Here is a 24217-nt window from a genome sequence, read left to right as displayed (position 1 = left end):
CATGGTTGACTATGTGTGACATTTCATATGTGTAACAGCGTTTGCGCACTTCATCCGATTCGTATCAGGACCCCTATTCAGAACTCTTCGATATTTTAATCGAATCGTTCGATTGGACATCGTTCTCGAATCGAAGTGCGCGAGTCGGTGAAATGGATTATAAGAAAAATGAAAATCCTTTTCTATACATTTTTAAGACTAAAGTCTTAATGGCATAAAATATAGGAATGCATTAGTCTTATTTTATTTAAAATAATAAGATATTTCCATATTACATTCTTACTTTGTAAACAATAGGACGGTCGGTAACTTTCATTCGATAACTGTGTCCTGAATGACGTTTATAGCCTTTGCCGGTCGAGAAGCTCGAGTACGGGTGTGACGTCATTTCGGTTCGAATACGACAGTCTGACCTTCGATTTAGGTGTTGTGAATAAAAATGAAAAGAAATCGTACGACAAGTGAGTTATCGTAAGGTTCTGAATCGACCCTCGGTTCCGAATCCGAGAAATGACGGTCCGAAATGTCACAGGGATCATTTTATTTCTAGATATACAAGCTATATTGGCATTCTAATCGGACTTGGTGCCCAAGCGACATCCATATAGTCTCGGATTTGGAACGCATACGAAACGGATGCAGCGCTCTCGACATATACATAAAACCTAATTAAAACTAGAATAAAGTGTGTTTTTGAGTAAATAACTATGATGGTTGGGGTATGGGGGCTGATGTTACTCGCTTCCGTAGGTTTACCCTCGAGACACTGCAAGTGACCTCTGGGTGGTGCTAAAGAGCAACAACTACTGGTGGTAGGTTTCGGCCGTGGCTAGTCACCACCTTCACGACGCAGTCGAGTCGCCAAATTTTCACCGTGTTCCGACTCGTGTTCGGGAGTTGCCATTAGGAGGTCGGGTCTGAACAACTGCATTGCGTCTGACGACGAGTTGTAGCTACTTGTACTGCCACACTGAGCACTCGTTCTGGAGGCTAGCACAAGGACGGAGGATCCGAAGCACGGTGCACCGCTGGCCGACCGTAGGAAGTTGGTCCAAGTAGCGGGAAAGCCACCCGTGAAGGGCTGCCGTCCGTGATGACATCTGTGTCAAGCGTCTCAAGAACCTTGAGGCACCGAGTTATTCTGTTTTGTGGCTTCTGATAGACACAGGAGTTACACAAATAGTGTACTGCTGTGTTCACCGATCGCACACTGGAGATCAGGAGACGACCAAGCTGTTCCAATATCTGAGAGAGACGTCTGATGAGATTCAACATAGGTACCCAGCTGCGCAACTAGTTATTCTGGGGGACTGTAATGCACTCCATCAAGAATGGTTGTTCCCATACCGAGACAGACGCCAAACTTACGTTAACGCTAAGCCTAGCCCAGCTTGTCAGTGGCGCCACTAGGATACCAGATGTTGAATCTCATACGACTAATTGCTTGGACCTTCTGCTGACAACTGATCCGGACCGATACTCTGTGGTTGTGGGTACTGGGTACTTCCGACCATTGTCTGGTGAAAACTGTATCCGTATACTCCCCACCCGATCAGAACCTAGTGGTATGAGACGGGTGTGGCGATACAGTTTAGCAGATTGGGATGTCCGTAGTACACCTAATAGTTCATATGCTTGATACACATTGTACTATTATTATTTATTATTTAATACCCCCAGAATCTCCCACTTCGCGACAGCGGACGAGTTTACGGACACTACGTTACGCGTCATTACAATTGAGAAACGACAGTATGGCACATTCACTTGCAAGGCGCAGAACAAACTGGGCACAGCCGAGGGCCAGGTTGAATTGTTCGGTATGTTATTTTACTATATAAACATCTTTCAATTTTGTTGGTTTATTTCGTGTAGAAATTAATGTGAATGATCCGTTTATTAAAGCAGGGTTCCAAATTATCATGAGTGTTTAGTAGCAGTAGAGCTCCTTGTGAAAGAGTTCATCCAGGGCAGTACTGCCACGTTACTTATTTTTGCCGCCAAGCAGTAATGTGAGCATTACTGCGTTTCAGTCGGAATTGTCACCTTATGTCTCAGAGTGACGGGCGCAGTGTTAGTGCCCCTCAGATTTTACGTGTCGCTTACCATCGGATGCCCCCGTCTTGTTCTTGTTCGTCCCGTCACCAGACATCATAAAAAAAATCTGATAATTATCCAAGTTATCTTTTTAATTTTCGACTAAAAACGACAAACAGTCAGAAAACTAAATATAACCATGTAGAAAAGTCTAAGAAAATGATGTTTTATGACTTATTGAAATTGACATTTGACACGTCTCGAATACAAACACATGGGAAATTGTTAACGGCAGCATTTTGTTCCAATTAATTCTACAAGTATCGTGATAATAATTTCGAACCCTGGTTTAAAGCAAACAGATTTAAATGATCGAATAACTTGTCTGTAATATGTGACTGACAGTTAACAGTAATGACGGCTGTGTGAAGAAACTTTCATAAATTTCTCACTGGTGGCGCTGACGCCAAAAAACTGTCTGCAACTATTCTCCGTCCAACCATTTGGTTTACTTTTGACAGCTTCGAGTACTAATTAATTAGTGATGTGCGTTACCGATTCGATTCTTATTACAATCGACTTTATCTAACAAGAGGTTTTAATCGTGAATATGAGGGCGTTCACATTCATAATTAATGAATAATTAATGTTACACAGGATTCAAATGATGATTCCAGTTCACATGGAGAAGAATTCATTATAATAAACAATTATAAAAAAAAATACAGAAATACGAAATACAAATCTATTTTATTGCCACATTGACTTACAATTATATGGACGGCGGGTCCGCGCTAAAAAGTGTCCGAACTTATAGGGCGTTAAAATCGTATAAAGAGCGTCATTCACGCTTTAGTCTTCGTTTGTTCGACTGACAGCGAAGCAAGCAAAATTAGACAGCACTGCGATGACATTACAATTTAAATTCAACGTTTTAACTTTTTCATATTCCTTTACATGTCACTACGTTTAAATAGGTTGACTTGAGACATTTTTTTCGTGGTATGTGTATTAGACCCGTCGTCCATTTATTTGTAAGTCAATGTATTGCCATGTTACAGATAAGTTTGTTGATCCGTATTTGCATGCTTGAGGAGCAGTTTTGTTCTTTTTTATGCTATGTAAACCGGGAAACACTGAGACGGTGTACAGATAAAGACACAATCAAATATCTCGACTTACTAGCGAAGCTTTCTTAGCATCCACTCGAAATTCCACAGTTTACTAATGGAACGAATGAATGGAACAGCCGTTCCTCAACCGATATGCGCGACACGTGAAAATAAAATAGCATCATTTTATTAATGTTTTTTTTTTGAAGATGGTGTAAAATGACATTCGCAGGGTTCCCAGATTTCGTAAAATTTTAAATAGTCATGTAGTTAGTTGTAATCGACAGTTTTATCGATAGATTGTGAAAGTACGTAAAAGTTTGCCAAACATGTCTGCATTGTGAATGTTACGATGTTCTAATGATCACTAATTATGTTATTGTATTCTTTATTCTATTTTAACAGTAGGGTCTATTATTATCAAAATAAATATTTAGTCATACACATTTTAATAACGACAGGCGGATTTGGTTTTGTATATTAAATTCAAATGAAAAACGTAAAAATATCGCACTGTTAATACAATAGTGTATTAACTCAAAAAGTGTATTTTTTTAGAATCGACGAAAAACGAATTACTCGCTTCTTATGAAAGGTTATAAGTTAAAGTTTATTACAGACATCTAAATAATTTCCTACTTGCTAAATATATTTACAAATAAAAAAGGAAACAATAATGTAATATTTTTGAGTAAGGACTGTTTTGTATAACGACGTTTTTTTTTGACCTGTAGAGAATCAAATTTTATGTTCAGCAATGGTATAATCTTGAATTTCACTTATTTTGAGTTACAACACTATTGTAATAGCAGTGCGATATGTCTCCTATTTGTGTTTTTAATATACATACTTCTAAATTTAATGTATGCATGAATGAATTTTAAAAAATTAGCAATTCAAATAAACCTGTGCCCAACAGTTGGATGTATAAAGGCCGATGAGGTATCAAATGAAACAAGGTCAATGGTTATAAAATAAAATAAATAGTATAGGTAAATAGTTAAAATGGTCTTAACCTTTTCAACGCGAAAGTGAATAGGCATTATTTAGGGGTGCATGTTCCATCGTCGACCTAATCGTCACTTTCCATCATACAAAAAAGTAATTATGAAACAACTGTTGTTTTTTAAGACTTTCTATGCGGTATCGCCCCATGAAAGCTTGTGTTTTTTTATTAGCATGATTACAGCATGTTTTTTTTATTTCTTCTCTGTAGAAACCATAATACCGGTATGTCCCCCGGCTTGTGGCCAAGCACGCTACGGGGGTGCCGCTTCGTTAGCGCCCTCTGCCGGTACTGTTGCTGTTTTGAGCGCTATTTATATCGCTTACGCTATTAAAAGGTGAGTTTTTAGTTTAGTGCGATTTGTGCCTGTACTAATTTTACAAATCTAAAAATTCTGTCATCCTTTAAAATTCTATACAACCTCAAACGACTTTGATTGATCCCGCATAACAGTCAAAGTGTTGAATCAATTATTATGGAAAAAAATATATAGTAAAATTGAGGATACACACTGATCTAGAAGGTGTGAAAACACGATTCCCAAAAACACAAACTTACCTCGAAATTTTACAAGAAAACCGCTGTATTCAATAGGTTTTACATATACCAATTATTTTTGAATATCAACTGAACTAGATAGTAACACGTATAATACGATATACATTTTTCAAATAGCTTTAATTCCGTTTGTAAAAAAATTAATTCTGAAATAAAGCCAGTGCCGCTTGCCCCAAGTAAAATGAACCGTATTAGTACGGGAAAATTTTTTAATTTAAGCTGAGGTAATAAAGACTCGTAAGAGAACAACACTATTTCTAGATCTGTTAAATTAATTTTGATTAAGAATTTTTTTATCGAGTTATTAGCTTTATGCGATTGGTACGTATTGGTAACGAAAGTTGATTGGGTTTTAACCCACTGCCCATCTCTGTTTATACCCCATTATTACCATTGTTTTAATTTGAAAATACCGGGCAATAAGGACGATGACGCAACATTCAATTATCCATTCATATAAACTAATTTAAATTAGGACAAAGAAATAAATTCAATTATTTTTTATGTGAAATTACTCCACTAGTTTGTTATAGTTATTAATACAAACATCCGTCCCAATGGAAGGAATTTTTTCTAAGTGTTCGATCTTTGTACCTCTAAAATTGAAATACAGTGAATAGCGACATCTCTAGCCGGGCCTGGTAGCTGTAAAAGTATCAAACTGGGTGACGAAATACTTTCATAGATGGCGCTACGGTTAAAAAGTCGTTGAAAAACCAAATACAAAGACACGACAAACAAAAACACGGGACTTGTCAACTTATGTCTCAGGCTGACGGGCGCAGTGGCAGTGCCTCTCAAATCTTTGCGATTTAAAGCTCTGAGTGGCACTGCAACTCTTATGGATAGGCGTATAGCTTACCATCAGACGCACGATTTGTTCGTCCCGTCACTTGATCTTATAAAAAAAAGTCCGCTGGTTCGTTCTGTGGCTTGGTTGGTATAGCGTCTGCCACGATATGCTTGAAGACGTCGGTTCGAATCCGGACGGATCGAAGCAATTTTTTTAATTGTTCGATCTTCGTGTTAATAATTATAACAAAGAAATAACTTATTTATCTACATTTTGTTTCCAGAATCGCCAATCCCCGACATTAACTACTCCGGCCTACGTCTGGACCCTGAGATATACGGCTACAACAAAGCACCACAAACACAAGTACTTTGTATCACATACATATCGCTTCTAACTTCTTTTATTGTATTTAAGTAGATTAAGACTGCTTTGACAGCTAGTCTATGGCTCAACTCACAGGCACTGAGTCGAAGCGTCTTGTTTTTCAACTACACCGCCTGGCGATGCGCGCATTAGTGCGCCGGGATCACAGTGTGGTCGGCGCCTGACGCCTCGCGGCGCCCAGGATCGATTCCATATTTGCAAACACAAATTTGTACCTTATTGATGGGAAAATAGAGATGAATATGCTATAGGCGAAAAACACGACGCATCGCGACGCTTCGACTCTGCGCCAGTGTGAGTTGAGTCTTAACGTTTAAAAGAGATCAAAAATGTAAACAAACCATTTCATTGGGACTCAAATACGTAAAATTAAAATCGTAAGCGTACAATTTAATGCATCCGACACTAAAACATATAAATATAATATATAAACAATTGTACAGCGCCCCTGTCGGTCACAAGCGGAAGCAACTTTGTATGTCTGTCTGTCTTTTTTGAAGGCGGAGTAGAATGATATTTCGAACCGGTACTATCTCAATTTTGACAACTTTACAGGTGAAGAAAAAATCATTTGTACGTACGTAGTGTACATACATACACACGTGTAATGAAAATGTTTAAAAACTACGAATTTTTATTTAATAAACCAGATGCTACATAAATGACGCAAACAATTTCTTTTCTTCATCCTGTAAAGTTGTCAAAATTAAGATGGTATTGATGATGAAGATTACCAGTTTATTTTTTTATTTCGATTTGCAAGGTTGCCGGTTTTCACGAAATTTTAAATAGTAGTTGTCGACAGTGTTATCGATAGATTGTGAAAGATGGTAAAATCTTGCTGAAAATTGTTTTTGAATTGTGAATGTTACGACGTTCTAATAATTACTAACTGCTTTATTTTTTGTTGGCCTACTAGTATAGAAATCAATTTTAATTCATATTCTTTAGCCGGATTCGATTATCTATATTAAGTTAAAATGAAGAACTTTAAAATATGTCTCCTATTTGTATTTTTCATAAACATAGTTCTAAATGCAGCGTGTGTATGTACGAATTTAAATTGACAATTGAGATGAAACAAGTTGGGCTATTCCATAAGCGTGAACAACAATCAGTCCATAGTCGATAGAATATTTATCGACTGCAATCATTAGCTGCTAACAAGCGGGCAACACTTTTGCCCAATGTATTGACTCTTTACTTTTCTTAAAAAAAAGATATACTATACACAATCGCTAATAGACTTGTGTCACTCGGTCTTTAAAGTGAGCGATTCGATCTAGTTCATCGTCAACTAGTTCGATTTTCTAGTTTGTTTTGTTCGGACATAGAACGAGCGTTCCAAACTAGTACTTTTATTCAAATGAACTACTTCGGACTACTATTATGTATGTGCCATTAAGAGAATAATACTTACTAAATATTTAAAAATAAATAGAATCGGCACTATTTGATTAACCTGACATTTACAAATGTGTCGTTCAATGTTAAATCAAATGTTAGAGAACAAACTGGCAACGTTCAAGCGTGCATCTCACTCGAACTTATACTAAAAGCAGTGAACGATCCCTGACTATCCCATTCGCACTGTTCCCACTGAACTAAAATACAGAGGAACTATTAAGATCGCCTTGCATCTTTGACTCCGCAACGCAGACAGGTCTTGTTTTCTACTGAACTAAAAAGACACTTGAACTATTAAGATGTGTAAGAACAACTAGTTCGTTTTGGAGCATCATCGGGAATTCATTCCTTCGGAGGCACCACCAGAAGCGTCCAATCCAGAACGCAAATTTAGAGTTTATTTAATGGGATCAATATAGAATTGACTCCGGAATTTCCTCATCAAGTGCAGTTCATATTACTCTCTGATCTCTTTCATTTGAAGATCGAGCATCCTACGTACGTACTATCACGGCTAACTCCAATAGGGTAAGTAGGTACTGTCTCCATTTGTTACATAGCAGGATTCTATTGGCACTTTACTCTATTGATAAAAAAATCCTATAATTTATACTCTATAGAGTAACTTTTTTATTGCTCGTGCAAATTCATTATATTTGTTTACATTTTTGATCTTTTCTAATAAAACAGACGTTACGTATTGATGTCGATTATGTGACTCTCTTTTTGTTCTTAATTTACACTAATTTGACTTACAAATAATCATTCCGTCAGTTTGAAAAGGGCAATCGTTGTACATCTGGAAGAACAAACCTTCCTCCTTTCCATTGCCTTTTAAACCTTGGTTTTATGGCCATGATCTTTGGATATCTCACAAAATAGAACGTGATATTTTAAATTCGACTATGTAACTTTTTTCCGTCATAATTATACGTTACTTAATGCACTGCGACCATAAAACATGAGCTCTTACGTCTTGTTTCGCGCGTCAATACCTACTTTTATATAATGGTATCTCGATTATGGAGTATTATGAAATAGAATTGAAATACTAAACAATTCTAAATGAGGCACGTCTACTATTTGAGGTCATTTTCTTAGGGCGAGTTACCGGAGGAGAAGCTGGAAAAACTGTTTTGCTATATCCAATGGTTTAGAAGACATTTACTGTTAAAAACGGTTTTACAAAAAATATATAATACACTTAAGGATATTGTCTAAAGAATGTGCTAATTCGTTACACGATTGTACTTTACTCGAAAATAATTATTTAAGAACAAAATATCTAACTTTGCATATAATTTTTTATACTGATGTATTTCTCTAAAAATACTACAGAGATCCTGCTAAAATTTTAGTTTTCAACTGAAGTCCTATAGTTATTAAATTCACATTTGTCTCAAAACTTTAAAATTGCCCAGCACCCTGTCAGTCACCATCGGGCGCTTGTCAACGTTGGATCTGTGTCAAGTTTCCTCCACCTGTTCTTATTTTGTTCACGTCAATGTTCAACGCGCGAATTGCGGGACGCGAGGGGCGCCCTCCTACACCTCGCCTCATTAAATCTAGGCTATACCTCCTCGCCTTATACACTTTTAATTCTATAATAAATGGCGCATGTGACGACCTGGAGTTATACAACTTTGTCTTCTTATACTATGGCATAGTATTGTTAAGAATGCTGTTCTCTAGTCCCGGTTATTACTAATGAAAGTAGCTTAATTTTATACTTCGATTCATGATTTCACGTTCTATATTGTGGTGTAAATATTCCTTTTTGCAACAAAATTGTAAAAAATGTCCTTTAGTATTGTAAGGATGTCACAGATAAGTCGGTGATACAGTATATAAAATATGAAAATAGGCCTACAGACGTACCCCATTATACATTCTTCAACATAAATTGAAACCAAAAAATATAGATTCCTAATGCCATAACTTGTATGTATTTTTAATATTACTAGGTATATGTATAATTTTGTATGTACTAAAGATCAATATTATATAATTATATTAGTGTTCATTTTATACAAACACTTAATTGACTGAATGAATTTGAAAAAAAATCATTGTTATGTAAAAGAAATGCGGCGTTACTGGACCAAATTATTGAAAATTGTAACTTACGTCATTTAGGGTGTACACCCATGTGAGTAACTCACAAGATCTGCATTCTAACAGCATCGCAATTGCCAAAGAGCATTTCAGTCGTGCATCCATCACACTGTATGCGACTGCTGTTTTGCAATCAAAATGGAGGCTGTGTCGTCTGCCAGTGAAAAACCAACAGGTTGTGTATAACTTGATGTGTGAATAGGTGTACCGCTGCAAAAATCATTCATCACAATATTTAAACGATGAGGTTGTTTGAACGACGTGTCTTAAGCCTTATTGATATATAATCGTCGCTTATTGCAGTTACTTGCCACGTCGCGAATCTTGCAAAAACCTTAATATGCATTACGTACGTAGTCACATAGTAGCAACTACAAAGTTGCATTTGGAATGCAGTTCACTAATTGTGTGCTGGTTGCAACCCAGCTTTATTAGACTTAGTAGTTTCGGAAACAGCATGTTCAGTTTTACGCTTTTTTCAACTGAGCGTGCTGTCGACCGTATTTTTTACTGGTAACGTCACATTTTCTAACAATATGGTCGTCATTTTTGCGTAAAACAATTTAATATTAAGATTTTAGATCGACTGAGTTTTAAGCCTAGCCTTTTTAAGCCTTTTACAAACATTTTTCTATAAAATAATATGTGAGACTGGATTTTTGTGGAGAGCAGAATCTCTTTACAGCAGACCCGTGGTCAGTTATCAGACGTTGGGTGTTCGGGCTAACTACCCAGCTCGAAAGGGTGTTTTAGTGAAGCTGTCGGCATACAGTATCGCGTCTATACGATGTGTGTTTTTTTTAGAGAGTACAGAGAAGCAGGTTGGAATACTCTAGTAGTTTTTTAAGGTGAAGTGAGACCCAAAATGGAGGTTTTGGCGTATTTCCACCACATGAAAAATCGGATAATATAAACAGTCAATACCTACCAGACCATGGGACCGAGACACGACTGAGTTAAACGTTGCTTGATAAAAAAAACCACAAAGTTCCGCACGTCAGTTAGAAATGGAAAATTTAACCAGGTTGGTTTTTGTAAAACAAAATCTTGAGTATAGAAAATGTAAAAAATTGTGAATTAAAAACCATTTTTTATAACCTGCAATTTCCAGATGATCGTTAAGGATTTTTAACGTACAATGGAATGGAATCCCACGAAACGGAACGTATTTTTATATAATTTTTTGGCTTTGGAATAAATATATTGACAGATCAGATGTCAATGTCGTTCTTGTTGCAATTTAGTTAGCCGATTAGTTTCTCACACGACATTGGCGAAATCGCCATTTTTTTTCTATAATTTTTATAATAATACTAAACTACCGTACATAGTTATTTTTACTTGACATTGGCAAATTCATTGATTATTTCGATGGGGCCATAACATTTAAAAGAAAAAGTAGTGTGGTTTTTGATTAGTTTAGCGTTTTAGTTTTGCTGCTTTTTGGACTTTTTCGAGAATCGCAGTGTTGGTGATAATTAATTTAACTTATCTACCACATTTTTGTTTTAAATCAATTTAAAAATGCAGGTCACAAGTTCTTTTTATTGGTCTGCTAAGCTCTTTAATTCTCAATCTAGCAAAAAATTTCCTGTTTTCCGGTTAAATGTTTCTGGGAATAAAGTACCAAGCTCAATACGAATTCGGTACAAGTCTTTTTTTCATTTTTTTACTACATTTTATGATGTTTAAACGGTGTGCAGTGATTTTTTCACACTGTTTAAAACCTAAGCAACTATGAGCCCGTTTCAAATTTCTTAACCTTTGTGTTCTAATTCTCAATAACTTGCTTTTCATACGATCAGAGTAAATTCATCATCATCAACTCGTGTATCCTCTGCTGGGTACAGATCTTCGCTAAGGATATTGTTTAGGTTAAGTCCACTATTGACTCGGCTTTAAGATTTCACACGTATTCTCCTATAAGGGGTGTTTACGTACGCCCAGCGGACCTGCACACTACATTTACACCACAGTAAGTGCAAAACAACAGTATGTGTGCTGTTGGACAGCCGTATATAGTGGCGTTGAAAGCTTCTCAGGTGACTAAACATTTATATCATAGTTTCCCAAACTTTTCGGTTCACCGCCCACTTTAGGCGAGGTAAAAAAATTTCAACGCCTAACACCACAAAAAATGATTGAAAACACGTATTTTTTATTATAACTTACACAAAAAAATCACAAGGAAACATTTGGATAGCATCAACGCCCCCAAGTGCTTACTAGGCCTACCCTACCCTAGGACTCTTCAACGTCCACTGGCGTGCGGTAGGGATCACTTTAAGAACGTGTGATTTAAAACAGTTTAGTCTATAATAAATCTAAAAAATACGTTTTCAGTAATGATCTGCTAACATCTTGTATGCCCCACTGCTGAACACGGGTCTGCACAGTGTGTTAGAGAATTCTCAAGAAAATAATTAGCAAAAACAAATACAAATAGAATTTCACCCAGTTTGGATCGTGATATAGATCAGAATCTCATTGCGTGTTAATTATAAGTAAATGTAATTAAATTATACACTAGTTTCAATGTTGTTAAGATTGGTAATTACGTATTTTTTGTACAATATGTATTGTAAGAGTGGTTTTTGTGACTTTTGTTTTTCAACTAATAAATGAATTCGTTCAACGTGATAATTGACACCAGTGTATATTGACACTTTGTAGTTATACCATTTTTTTGACATAACAATCAGTAATTAGCGTAATTTTTCGTATTTATTACTATATTTTCTGCAGCCTACAAACTAAAACGCAGCTAAGTGACAAATGGTCAAATATCCGTTTTAAGTAGCAAAAAATAGAGCACAAAATTATCTTTTAAAAACAGTTAAAATTAGTTATTTACCTAGTTATAGTTTACGCTAAACGATGCATAGCTGAAATATCATTAAACAATTTCAATTTTCTAAAACTATCTTATGGTTATTTAAGATATCTCAAAAAAGTATTTTGTCGCTTAGCCACGTTTTGACTTGAGCAGCTATTTTTATTGAGCAGCTTTTATACAAACCGTTAATGTATTTAGAAACTTATTTGTGCAAAAACTTATTCGTGTGTACAATTCGAGCCACCTTGCACTTTCAGTATTAAATGCCCTAGGGTTAAATAATGTTTGATTGTCGAGTTCTAAAGCTCAAGGGGGCACGGAATGGAACGACGCTACTGCGCCTTGACGCGGTAATAAAATTAATTGAGGCTGTAATAAATTTTGCCGACGGCAGCTGCGAATGGGCGAGGATTCTCGAGCATGCGCGAGAATTCAGCTGAAAACGCGGGACATGATTTTTGGCTCGTATCTAGTTTGTACGTTACACCTTTGACAATGAAGTACGTTTCGGTACGTACAATATTAAATATTAGTAAAGAGTTATCGTCGCATTACTTTTTTAAACTCGTTATCTTAAAACACAAAGTTACTGAAATGCAAAAAATGGATTGTATATACCAATTCTTAAAGTACTGTAACCTGGGAACGTAGCTTAGGTTGCGTAGCGAGAGGTACTTTATAAATATAAATTGGGATTAACTTCATAACTTGATATTTATTGTATTTTTTCGAATATTTACTTTTTGAGGCTACTTCTATTTATGCCGAGATGTTCTTTTCTCTATCTTATTTTTTTAAACACATTCTAAATACAAAACTATATCCATTATATCCACTCAGTTCTACTCATAGAGTAGAGCCTAGACTACAGTACCTTAACGCTCTTGATAAGAAATTTTAAAATAAATAGGAAGTTTTTTTGAACCCTTTATAAGACACGAGTTTGAGAAAGTAAGCCATCGTTATGAGACGCGATTAAATGATGCCTCTGTCTTCATGAGATAAGACACACGCGATTATGACGATGCGTGCGGATTTTAAAATCGAATCCGGTTTTTTTAACGTTTATATTCACGAAACAGAATTTTGGAATTTTTGCAACAGAATCCTCAGCAGGTTAAATGATAAAACTGCCTCCGTGGCCTAACGGTTACCATGCCACGCTGAGATCTAAGGTTCGATTCCCGGGCCGGGAGAAATATTTGTATAGCCTACTTTTATTTCTCTCGTGAGTTTAGGTGTAATTTGTGATTGTCTGTGTGTTCATGGCACCCGTGATACAGGGTTTCCCTAGTGCGGGCCTATGAGTGTGCGCATTATTTTTATTATTAATATCGTTACAAAAATTCGCTTCCATTCCTTTCCACCGCTTTCTAAATTGACCCTTAGATTTTGGCGATTGTTACACCTGAGAGATGAAATTTTTTTATTATATTCGTTTTTTTTAAAAAAAAACCATCGTTTTGGGCCCTTTACGGGTCCCATGGTCACGGTTGACTGAGGTGGTACAGTCATCAACCAGTTATGTCTAACATTTACTTTAAGGTGGCTCGAATTATGTTTCCGGAAATGTATGTTTTTTTACTGTAAGTAGACAAAATTTGGTTTAATAATGTGTTTTTTTCTTCTTAGGCGATTGTATTTAATAATCATTCCAAAATTGAATATAATTTTACGAGTCCATCCACAAAAGACTTGATTCTTTTTTATATATTTAAAATAAATAATGAAATTTTATTTTTGTAGTATTTTTGTGTATACTGTCACTTTTCAGCTTGTATGTTTTATTTGTGTAGATTTTTGTTTTTTAAATAAAAAGTAAATACAATGTAATGATTTTTTATTTATGATAGCAAGGACGAACTAGTCTTGCGCCTGTTGGTAAGCGACACCCCTATCCATAACAGTTCCTGTGCCACTCAGAGCTTTAAATCACAAAGATCTCAGTGGCACTATCACTGCGCCCGTTACCCTGAGACATAAGTTGACAAGTCCCATGCGCCTGTAATTTCTCCACTTTTTTATCGCGGTTTTTTTATCGTCAAAATGGTTTTTAACTCCCGACGTAACAACAAGTTTGAAGCTTCTGTGTGTATGTGGCATCGGAGCTCTGTTCTCAAACGATCTCAAGGCGGTTTTTTTAAGGCTAATTTAATAGATGATTCTTATCGAGTTCTTAGGTTTTCGCGATTGTTACACATAGGAAATGAAACTATTTTTCCGGATTTAAATCGCGTATATTTGTTTTTTCAAACAAAACCGACGTTTCGGGCCCTTTACAGGTCCCATGGTCACGGTTGACTGAGGTGGTACAGTCTTCAACCAGTTATGTCTAATATTAATGCAAACCACCCTATTTTTTCACTATAGTTACAATAGTTATTAATTAAATACCTTATTTTTAATTTTACAAAGAAAACATTCCAATTTACGCTACATTAAGTTTTACAATTTATTTTATTGAATGAATTTTTATTAAGTTTAATTTATTATTAATTATTAATAGAAATTAGAATAAACTAAAACATATTAATTAGTACTGCAGTCTTATGTCTGTTTGGGATTTTTCATTAGAGGAAATACTTTCAATAAAAAAAAAAAAAATTTCAAAATTTCTTTCAATAAAGAAAAATAGTTTCATTTCCTAGATGATTCTGAGTTATATGTGTCATCTGTTCAGCTGTTAAAAGATATCATATTATCTGCTCTTCTTAATTGGTCTAGAATCCAAAGATGTATTTTAGTATTTCCTTTATAGAGCGGTTACACACGGCCATTTTTAGCAGCGATACAAACGTGGCCGTCAGGATGGCTGGTCGCCTGTAGCGTCTGGCACTGAGTGTATATTCAAGAATTACTACCTATTTGCTACTTTCACGAATTAAAGGTATAGGCTTCCTATCTACGTTTGTTGAACGCATCTCTAGAGCCTCAGCACTATTCCCGCTATCACCGTGGCAATCAATAATATGTATTTCAAATTTCTCAGTGGTGCGCACAAATTAAAACGATTGGCAATATCAATGTCGTTTAATTCGTGTTTCAACCTAAAATAATCTTAACAACATTAGTTAAAATTTGAAAGTTTTACGAAGAAGTGCCAACGCCTGCCCTATATATTATAGCAATAGAGCACTAAAAACTTTTGCTTTTTTTAATTTAATCAGGCACTTCGCAAAATACATAATAGAATCTGGTTTTTTTTACACATTTTTATTCACGCAACAATCCTCAGCAGGTTACACAATAAAACAATTATAAGTTTATTTTAGAGAAACAATATTAGGTTATTTGTAAACACTAAATAAGTTTTATTTTTTTATATTTTATTCACAGTCACGAAGTGGTATCTTTTTTAAACTTTTTTTTTCTTTTATTTGAAAAGAGAGCGAGGCCCTTGCCCACCAGTCTATGCTGGTTTATAAAAAAAATCGAAGAAGACTCATTTCAATTACCTATTGAAGAATAGATTCAAATTTGATTAATATTGTACTAAAACATACATTATTTTTTCTCAAGTATTGAAATATTAGTGTTCCGAAAAAATCCGGTTTACCCGAATTCGGAATTCGGATTTCAAATATGATACGGATTTGCATTCCATCGTCCGAAAAGATTGCAGCACTTTAGCGCTTTCAACAATGCCGACCAACCAGTGCACTCCCAGCAAACGCCTGATATCTCACCTTCAGAATTTGAGATGCCTGGACTGCCGTGTTAGTTCCCTACTCTTAGGTATAATAACAAACTAAATTTATTAATGCTTGATATTACAAAACTAATATTAATCGCGACGTAATTCGCGACACTCGCCATAGAACAAACGATTTTTCTGAAGTAACAACTGAGAACCACAAGTAAAGAGAACGGACACTCTCCGTCCCTCCCTAGCTTTTGATACCGCACCACGCCCCGCACATTGCCGGTCACATTGACTGAACGACAACAAGGCTGCCGGCGAGCCGTTTTCGTGCGAAGACGGCTTTGATATTTGAATATAGTTTTCATTTATTCATTACGAAACTTGTACGTTAATATAAAACATCATTGTACGTTACTATTTATAATGGTCGTGAATTGTGCTGTGGACGGCTGTTTATCATCATTTTCCGAAAGATGAAACGAAGTAAGTAAAAAACTTATGTCTGAGCCTCGTTCAGTTGTTGTTGTCTTCATTTATTTACTACAGAGTAATATATGTATGTATAAAAGATATACAGATTTATTATGTCAATATAATGAGGCGCCATGAGTTCGTGAGCTAGTAGACAAGGGTTTTCGAATTTTCAATTCATATTGCCGATAAATATTACGTAAGTAGCGAATATACCTAATTAATGATGATGAACTTGGACACGCACTTATTTGAAGGTACATGTCCAAAATATAACATTTTAAGTGCTTTTAATATATTTTTTAAATAAATCTTCCATATTACTCTAGTTAGTGAATTAATGAAAAATATGATATTATATCGATATAAATAGACATGTGTAATTATTAGGATTCTGGATTCTATTAATAGAATCATAGATAATAGATTCGCGTTAGCATTTTCGCTATGTTGCCGCTCTGATCACGTAACGTAATAGTGCAAGAAAGTGATGGGTAACCCTACCACTTGACGCACACATTTGCGCGTGTGCAGATAGCGCCTTGCTGTATGTAGTAGTAGTAGGTAAATAATTTTCGACTGTTGTATGGAGTGTCCAGGGTGTGGTAGCAGGCCACGTGGGCGGCGGCTATTGCATACATATTGAACTGACGGTTCTTAACAGCCGCGATGTGTTCCTTTGTCTGCCCAATATGGGAATAGCCACAACTGCAATCTATCTTGTAAATGGCCGGAGATTGAAAGGGGATTACATCCTTAGGTGATCTTACATGCCCCGCGACCTTAGATAACGGCGTAAACACAATTTTTATAGTGTATTTTTTTGGTACTGTACCTACCGATTTTGTCCGTTATTTATTTTACGTAAGGCATGAAAGCTGGTTGCCTTAAAACGTCAGAACGTTTCCCTGTAGCTTTCAACCGTGATTGCTAAAGTGTTAGCTGGTATAAAATAATATATGGTTGTGTTTTTATAGGTGCGTTCCTGCTGAGCAATTTATAAGGGCGCGTTCCCATCGTGTCGTGACGACAAATAGTCGTGCAGTTTAAAGTGTCGTGACTTGTATATTTAAATGAAGTTGTCACAAATAGTAAAATACGAGATAATGGGAAAAGCTAAAATGACAGTCGCGTAAAATAAAACGTCACGACAAAAATGTCACGACAGATAATCGTAGCTTCAAACGATTCTGTCGCGCAAACCTACTCTCTACGATCTACTGGGAACAGCTAGATACGACAGTCGTTCTACGATGAAATAAACGTCCACAACACAGTTACGACAGATAGTCATGATATGGGAACATGCTAGACGCGACAGTCGTCCAACGATAAATAAAACGTCACGATATAATAGGAACCTAAGGCGCTTTGCACGCATATTTCGCTGTAGAAAGATCTAACTGCTTTCTCTTTCACACAGTATCGAAATTAACTGCTAATTATTTCACACATTAATTGACTTACTAAATTTCATGGTGCAGGGTTCGAAATAATATGAAGATATTTATTTTATTAGATAAATTATCGTGTTAATTATCCATTCTGATTCGTAGTTTTATCTAAGGTTTTATCTCTCTAATTATTGCCTTATGCCTTAAAATGACAACCAGTGAGAAAACGATTTCGTTTGTAACTTTTATTTAAGATTGACATTTGTCACACTTTGATATGTCACGGATACATGGCACGACATAATGGCAGTAGCATTTTGTTGTTCCAGTTTCCAAAAAAAAACTGGCTCCGTGGCCGAACGGTTACCATACCGGACTGCCACGCAGAGGTCCCCGGGTTCGATTCCCGGGCCGGGAGAAATATTTGTATGGCCTACATTTATTTCTCTCGTGAGTTTGGGTGCAATTTGTGGTTGTCTATGTGTGTGTCCATGGCACCCGCGACACAGGGTTTCCCTAGTGCGGGGCTATGTTGAGTGTGTGCGTTATTATTATTATTATTATAATTAATTTTATAATTACGAAGATAATTATCACGATAATTTATTATCGATGATAATGATCACTTTGGACCCTTCTTTAACGTTGCATGATGTTGATGACTAAACAATATTAGGGAGCTCATATTTTTACGAGCCCATTATTAGAAACCGGAACACAAATGTATTTCTCTGAAAAAGCTAAAACGTTGAATTTAAATTGTAATGTCATCGCAGTACTGTTTAATTTTGCTTGCTTCGCTGTCAGTCGAACAAACGAAGACTAAAGCGTGAATGACGCTCTGTATACGATTTTAACGCCCTATAAGTTCGGACACTTTTTACCGCGGATCCGACGTCCATATAATTGTAAGTCAATGGCTAGCGTGGAAAATGTTTTTGAAATTCGAACTTGACGATGGACTGTACCTAACTTTTTCTTTCAATGAAAAAAAAAACAATAACACGTTCAACTACGCGATTTGTCGTGCACTATTTACGTAATATAAATCCGTTGGTATATTTTTATTCTTATTATTGTTGATATAAAATTTTCAATTCATATTTATACGATAAATTATTTTGTTTATTAAAACTGATTTGTTATAGTTCAATTGTTTTTATTTCATCTACCATTTTCCTCACTATAGTGAAGTGAAAAGTTGTATGTTTTGTTCGTCAGCAAAGTTGTTTTGCGTCTCGTGCCTTGAAACTCTCGCTAGCTCAGGATTCTATTTTTGAACCTTAGAATCCTTCGCTTGCTAAGGTTTCAATACAAGCACTCAAGTCAAGCAACAACTATAAGCAATGTACGTGTTGAAGGTAATCAGAGGTATGCTATGCTGCTATGGGTATTAGGCTTAGATGTGGGGTGACGTCATCCACCGCTACTGGATTACCGCGTAGAAGTAGTTCAGCGTCTCATGACGAAATGTCCGTTAACGCGCACATTGCACACCCTGAACAAATATCGAATAGGATCTGTTCCATTGTTCTCTGAGTGTATTCACAAAGAACCTTTATATCTTATGTTACATGTTGTAATTTTGCTGGTATATTTCATTGGGTGGATAACCTTTAATAATAGATTAAGTTTGGAAATAAATAAATAAAACTTTGCAGCCTTGCATAACAAATAACTATTATGCAATAATATAAGATAGTACTTCAGTTACATGTTCTGGGCGAAGTCGTATGGAAGAATAAACGGATCCGTTTTTGCACTTTGAAATTGCATAATCAAATTTGTTCCATGGAACAAATTGCAGAAACTTGCTCGACCCAAATATGCAAAACAATTTTTTATTTCGTTAATTGACGATGTAGTATACACGCCAAAATAATGCCTATTAATTCTCGCCTTGAAAAGGTCCGAGATATAGCGTTCGGTGAATAAGTCCGCAGGTAAGGAATTCCATTCTCTAGCCGCTCGCCAATGAAGGCTTCGTGCGAATCCCGGGAATATCCACAACATAGGGGTGGAATCCCAGCCCACGTCTAGTCCCCCGATAATGGAAAAGGGAAAGCGGAATCCAATTATGCAATTCCATCCCACACTCTCCGTGATATATCCTGTAGAATATCGCAGGCTACTTTACGGCGGTGTTCAAGGCTCTTCAGCTTCGCCTCTACTAATTCCGAGTCACCTATAAGCCTCTATTAACGCGCTTGTCAATTGAATCCAAGGTAGCCAGTTGGTAGCAGTATTCCGTACACGTCCGTTCATTTTAGTAAGACTTCATATAATAAGTAATCTGTTTCTTACATGAAGTTTTTTTAAGTACGGAGCACCGTGCCAAGCGGTGGGACGTAAATGGTTTGTAATAAGTAAACAAACACATGAACCAAAACATGAAACATCCTGACATTCAATAAAACACTTAATTACAGTGAATAGCGACATCTCTAGCCAGGGCTGGTAGCTGCAAAGGTGCGTAAGCGTAACTGGGTAACGAAATACTTTTATAGATTTCTCATAGATGGCGCTACAGCTAAAAAGTCTTTAGTGGAGTAATTTCACAAAAAAGAATTGAATATCAATTTAATAAAAAATTAATAAAAATTAATTCAGTAAAATAATTAGTAAAGCGTAATGTAGCGTAAATTGGAATGTTCCTTTGTAAAATTAAAAATAATGTATTTAATTAATAACTTTTGTAACTATAGTGAAAAAATACGGTGGTTTGCATTAATATTAGACATAACTGGTTGATGACCACCTCAGTCAACCGTGACCATTGGACCTGTAAAGGGCCCTAAACGTTGGTTAGTTTGAAAAACAAATATACGCGATTTAAATCCGGAAAAATAGTTTCATTTCCTATGTGTAACAATCGCGAAAACCTAAGAACTCGTTACTTGAATATCATCATGACATTCAAAAAAAACACCTAAAAGCACATGAACATTTACATATGGTTATTATTAAATTAAAATTACGTAACTATACCACTTATCTTTTGGTTTATCAGCTAAGTACAGGTTATAACAGTTCAAAGCATATTTTATAAAGATAAAACCAATTGCTGTAAACATTCCTTACAAAACAAACTTGTAAAATGATTTAGTTTTTGTTATTATTATGCTAAATAAGATGTTATATAAAATTAACGTTGAAGGAATGGTAACTTCGTAATGTAGAAATATTTTTTTAAATCGACTTCAAAAAAGGAGTAGGTTCTGAATTTGACTGTTTTTCTTTTGTGAACCGATTTTGATGATTCGTTTTTTCTTGGAAAGAGGGTCAGTAAACCCATTTAAATTTGAAGAAAGTATTCCACCTCTAAGCCTCAAACCTCACCGTAAATTTATATTTTTTTCCATGTGATTTTTTGTATTAAGTTAATATAAAAAAAAGACAGAATTGTACAAGTGTTTTTAATTATTTTTTGTGGTGTTTGTGACGCCCACCGCGTTGAAATTTGTTTATCTTGCCTAAAAGGGCGGTAAATCGAAAAGTTTGTGAACTTATGCTATACGGTGTCGCAAAATTTACGCAAGAAGTAATTTTTGATAGAAAACGCAGGTTTGTAATTAAAAATTGTAATTTTTTTATTCATCCATGAAGTATGTACAATGGTATAAGGCTTAGAATAATAACGCATAGAATGATAGTTTCATATCAAACCAACTGTCACAAGTGAGGCAAAAATCAAATTAATGTAGGCTAGTTTCAGTTGTAGGTTAATTTTCGGTTTTAGTGAATATTTATATAAAAATACAAGTTGAAACGCATTACTTCCTTGTGGAATGTGATGTTAGTATTTATTTTATGTTTGTCTGACGTATTTTTACACTCACTTACCACACATTTCGTCATTTTTAGTTAAAATTCTTGAGCTGTTAGCGGTGCAAGTTGACCTTGAGCACTGACGGTCCGCCTGCTCGTGTAGGCCCTTCTGGCGCGCTTCAATTTGCCTCACTTAGCGTGTGCGGACTAGGTTTCTATGCGTTATTATTCTAAGGGTATAGGGTTACATTTGCACTTTTTTCATGAAATTTTCGATGACCATTTTGCATACTGTGATTGAACCTAGTTAATACAGTTCTCAATTTCCACCGTCAAGGCGTGGGTGATTGGCTTGTTAAATGTGGATGACATAAAGTTTCAACAAGACCGTGGCACGTGCTATACAGCACGAGAAACAATGCAATTACTTCACGAGTCATTTCCTGGTCGTGAAGTTTACCATTTTAACAATCAGAATTGGCCGCCCAGATCATGACTTTTTTTGACCCACCGTCTTGAAAGAGGAATTGAGGTCTATATCAACGTGATTCAGTCATCGAAAATTTCTTGAAAAGAGTGCTAATGTGCCAGCAAGCCGTGGAAGCGATTTACTCGACATGCTTTATCACACAAATAACCCTATACCGTGTACTTCATGGATAAAAAAATAACCATTTTTAATTATAAACCTCTGTTTTTTTAATTTTATTTATTATTTTAGGACACCCTTTATATTAGCATGCATGGTAGCGTGTAAGTGCGATATGTGTAATGCTTTAATATTTTCATTGTATCTTATATTTTATATAATCAATTTTTGCTATTATTACATTAACGTTACAGGTTTTTCTGACCAACGTAATGCGATTGTATGTCAAGAATGACGACTTCCTAGAATGAGCAGTTTTCACGGCCCAGACCAGACGTCATGTAGGGAGAAGAATGCGTAGGTCGACAAAGACCATCAAAATTTTCAAGAGCTACAGCTCTGGATCTATGGACTGAAATGGTTCACTGTGCAAACCCCATGGTACTCATTGAACCGGGGGCTGGTACACAATGAACCAAAGGTGCAGACTATTACAATCATCAGCAAAATATTGTACTTTATAAAAGTTGTGAAATACAATGCCGTTTTTGGTTATATTAAGTTTTGGGCAACCAACTGAAATGTAAAAACCAATATCGCGTTTCTGGGTTATTGGCGCGGTTCATACTGTACACCTGGTTCACTGTCGACCATCCCAACCTACGTGTTCTGACGTATTGAAACTTTTACCGAACCAATCGGGATACAACCAAATTTCAATCATATAGTCCGATAAGCGAAAATAACAAAACTTGGAGGGGGTTTATCGCTGACATATATATACATTTACAGTGACCATGAGTTTTTTTAAAAGTCTAATAAACGATATATCAACGAACATAATCTCAGTTGATCTTAGAGCGGTTACACACGCGCGACATTAAGCAGCGATGAAAACATGCATTTGCATCGCTACTCTAGTGATTTATAAGTGAATCGCGCGTTTCCATCGATGCAATCGTGCGTTTGCATCGCCGCTTAAAGTCCCCGTGTGTAACCACTCTTAGCCCTAAATTCGCACCCATGATGTAATATCCCACCCATCAAAAATACCCATAGTATTTTAGTACGAGAATTTAAAAACAAGCTTGGTATAATACAGTGCTGACTTAATTTATTCCTACACTATAAATTGGGCTACGCCCTTAATTTACTCTATCCAGAATTTGACTATTGGACAGTTAAAACTTCCCGATATTGCGCTTAGAATGCTGTTGGGACTTGCCTCACGCGACTCACCGGCGAGACAATCTTCTTCCGTATTACGACGTGGAAGCTGTCCGTGTGAGCTTCCGCAAACATGGCCGAGGTACTGCAGTTTGATAATCCCATCAGCACTCTAAATGCGTTGTTATATTGAACGCGCAGGGCGCTATAGGCACGTTACGTATACCTACCTCACCCATAGGCTACTCGAGTAGAAATTGGATGTAGGCTTTAAAAAATATGGCCACATCTGCAAAAATGATAAGTTTTCATTACAGAGGTTTCTAAGGTAACATTCTACCAACGAAACGAATCGATAACGATATGATTGTTAATACAAAGATCGAAGACGTAGAAAATCTTTTACGACCCGATGGGACTTAACCCCACGACCATACTGCACCGTAGTATAGCTCTAACCGGCTGAGCTTTCGATATGACCAAATCGATGCTTCACTTTCTCAAACTCGTATTCTATAAAGTGTATTCTATCAGGAGATGGCAAACTTTCTATTTATTTTAAATTTCTTATCAAGGGTGTTAATTTGGGTGCATTATTTTAAGAATAGGCAAAAGTCAGTGTGTGAATCTTAGAATAATAACGCATAGAAAATGATAGTTTCATATCAAACGAACTGTCTCAAGTGAGGCAAAAATCAAATTCATGTAGGCTAGTTTTAGTTGTAGGTTAATTTTCGGTTTTAGTGAATATTTATATAAAAATACAAGTTGAAACGCGTTACTCCTTGTGGAATGTGATGTTAGTATCTATTTTATGTTTGTCTGACGTATTTTTACACTCATTTACCGTACATTTCGTCATTTTTAGCTAAAATTCTTGAGCTGTTCGCGGTGCAAGTTGACCTTGAGCACTGAAGGCCCGCCCGCTCGTGTA

General features: G+C 36.0%; 1 protein-coding gene across 1 annotated transcript in view; it reads left to right on the top strand.

The window, feature by feature from the left end:
* LOC113232183 (lachesin) overlaps positions 1 to 6158 on the top strand; it is a 26367-nt gene extending 20209 nt beyond the window's left edge. Inside the window, exons 8-10 of the mRNA XM_026466823.1 lie at positions 1681 to 1820; positions 4366 to 4492; positions 5790 to 6158. Coding sequence (XP_026322608.1) covers positions 1681 to 1820; positions 4366 to 4492; positions 5790 to 5811 — 289 coding nt within the window. The 3' untranslated portion in view covers positions 5812 to 6158. The remainder of the gene's footprint in view (positions 1 to 1680; positions 1821 to 4365; positions 4493 to 5789) is intronic.
* The last annotated feature ends 18059 nt before the right edge of the window (positions 6159 to 24217 follow it).

This window comes from Hyposmocoma kahamanoa, unplaced genomic scaffold, assembly GCF_003589595.1.
Source record: "Hyposmocoma kahamanoa isolate Upper Pololo Valley unplaced genomic scaffold, ASM358959v1 67, whole genome shotgun sequence".
In the NCBI taxonomy this organism is placed as follows: Eukaryota; Metazoa; Arthropoda; class Insecta; order Lepidoptera; family Cosmopterigidae; genus Hyposmocoma; species Hyposmocoma kahamanoa.
This window is presented reverse-complemented; position numbering and strand designations above follow the sequence as displayed.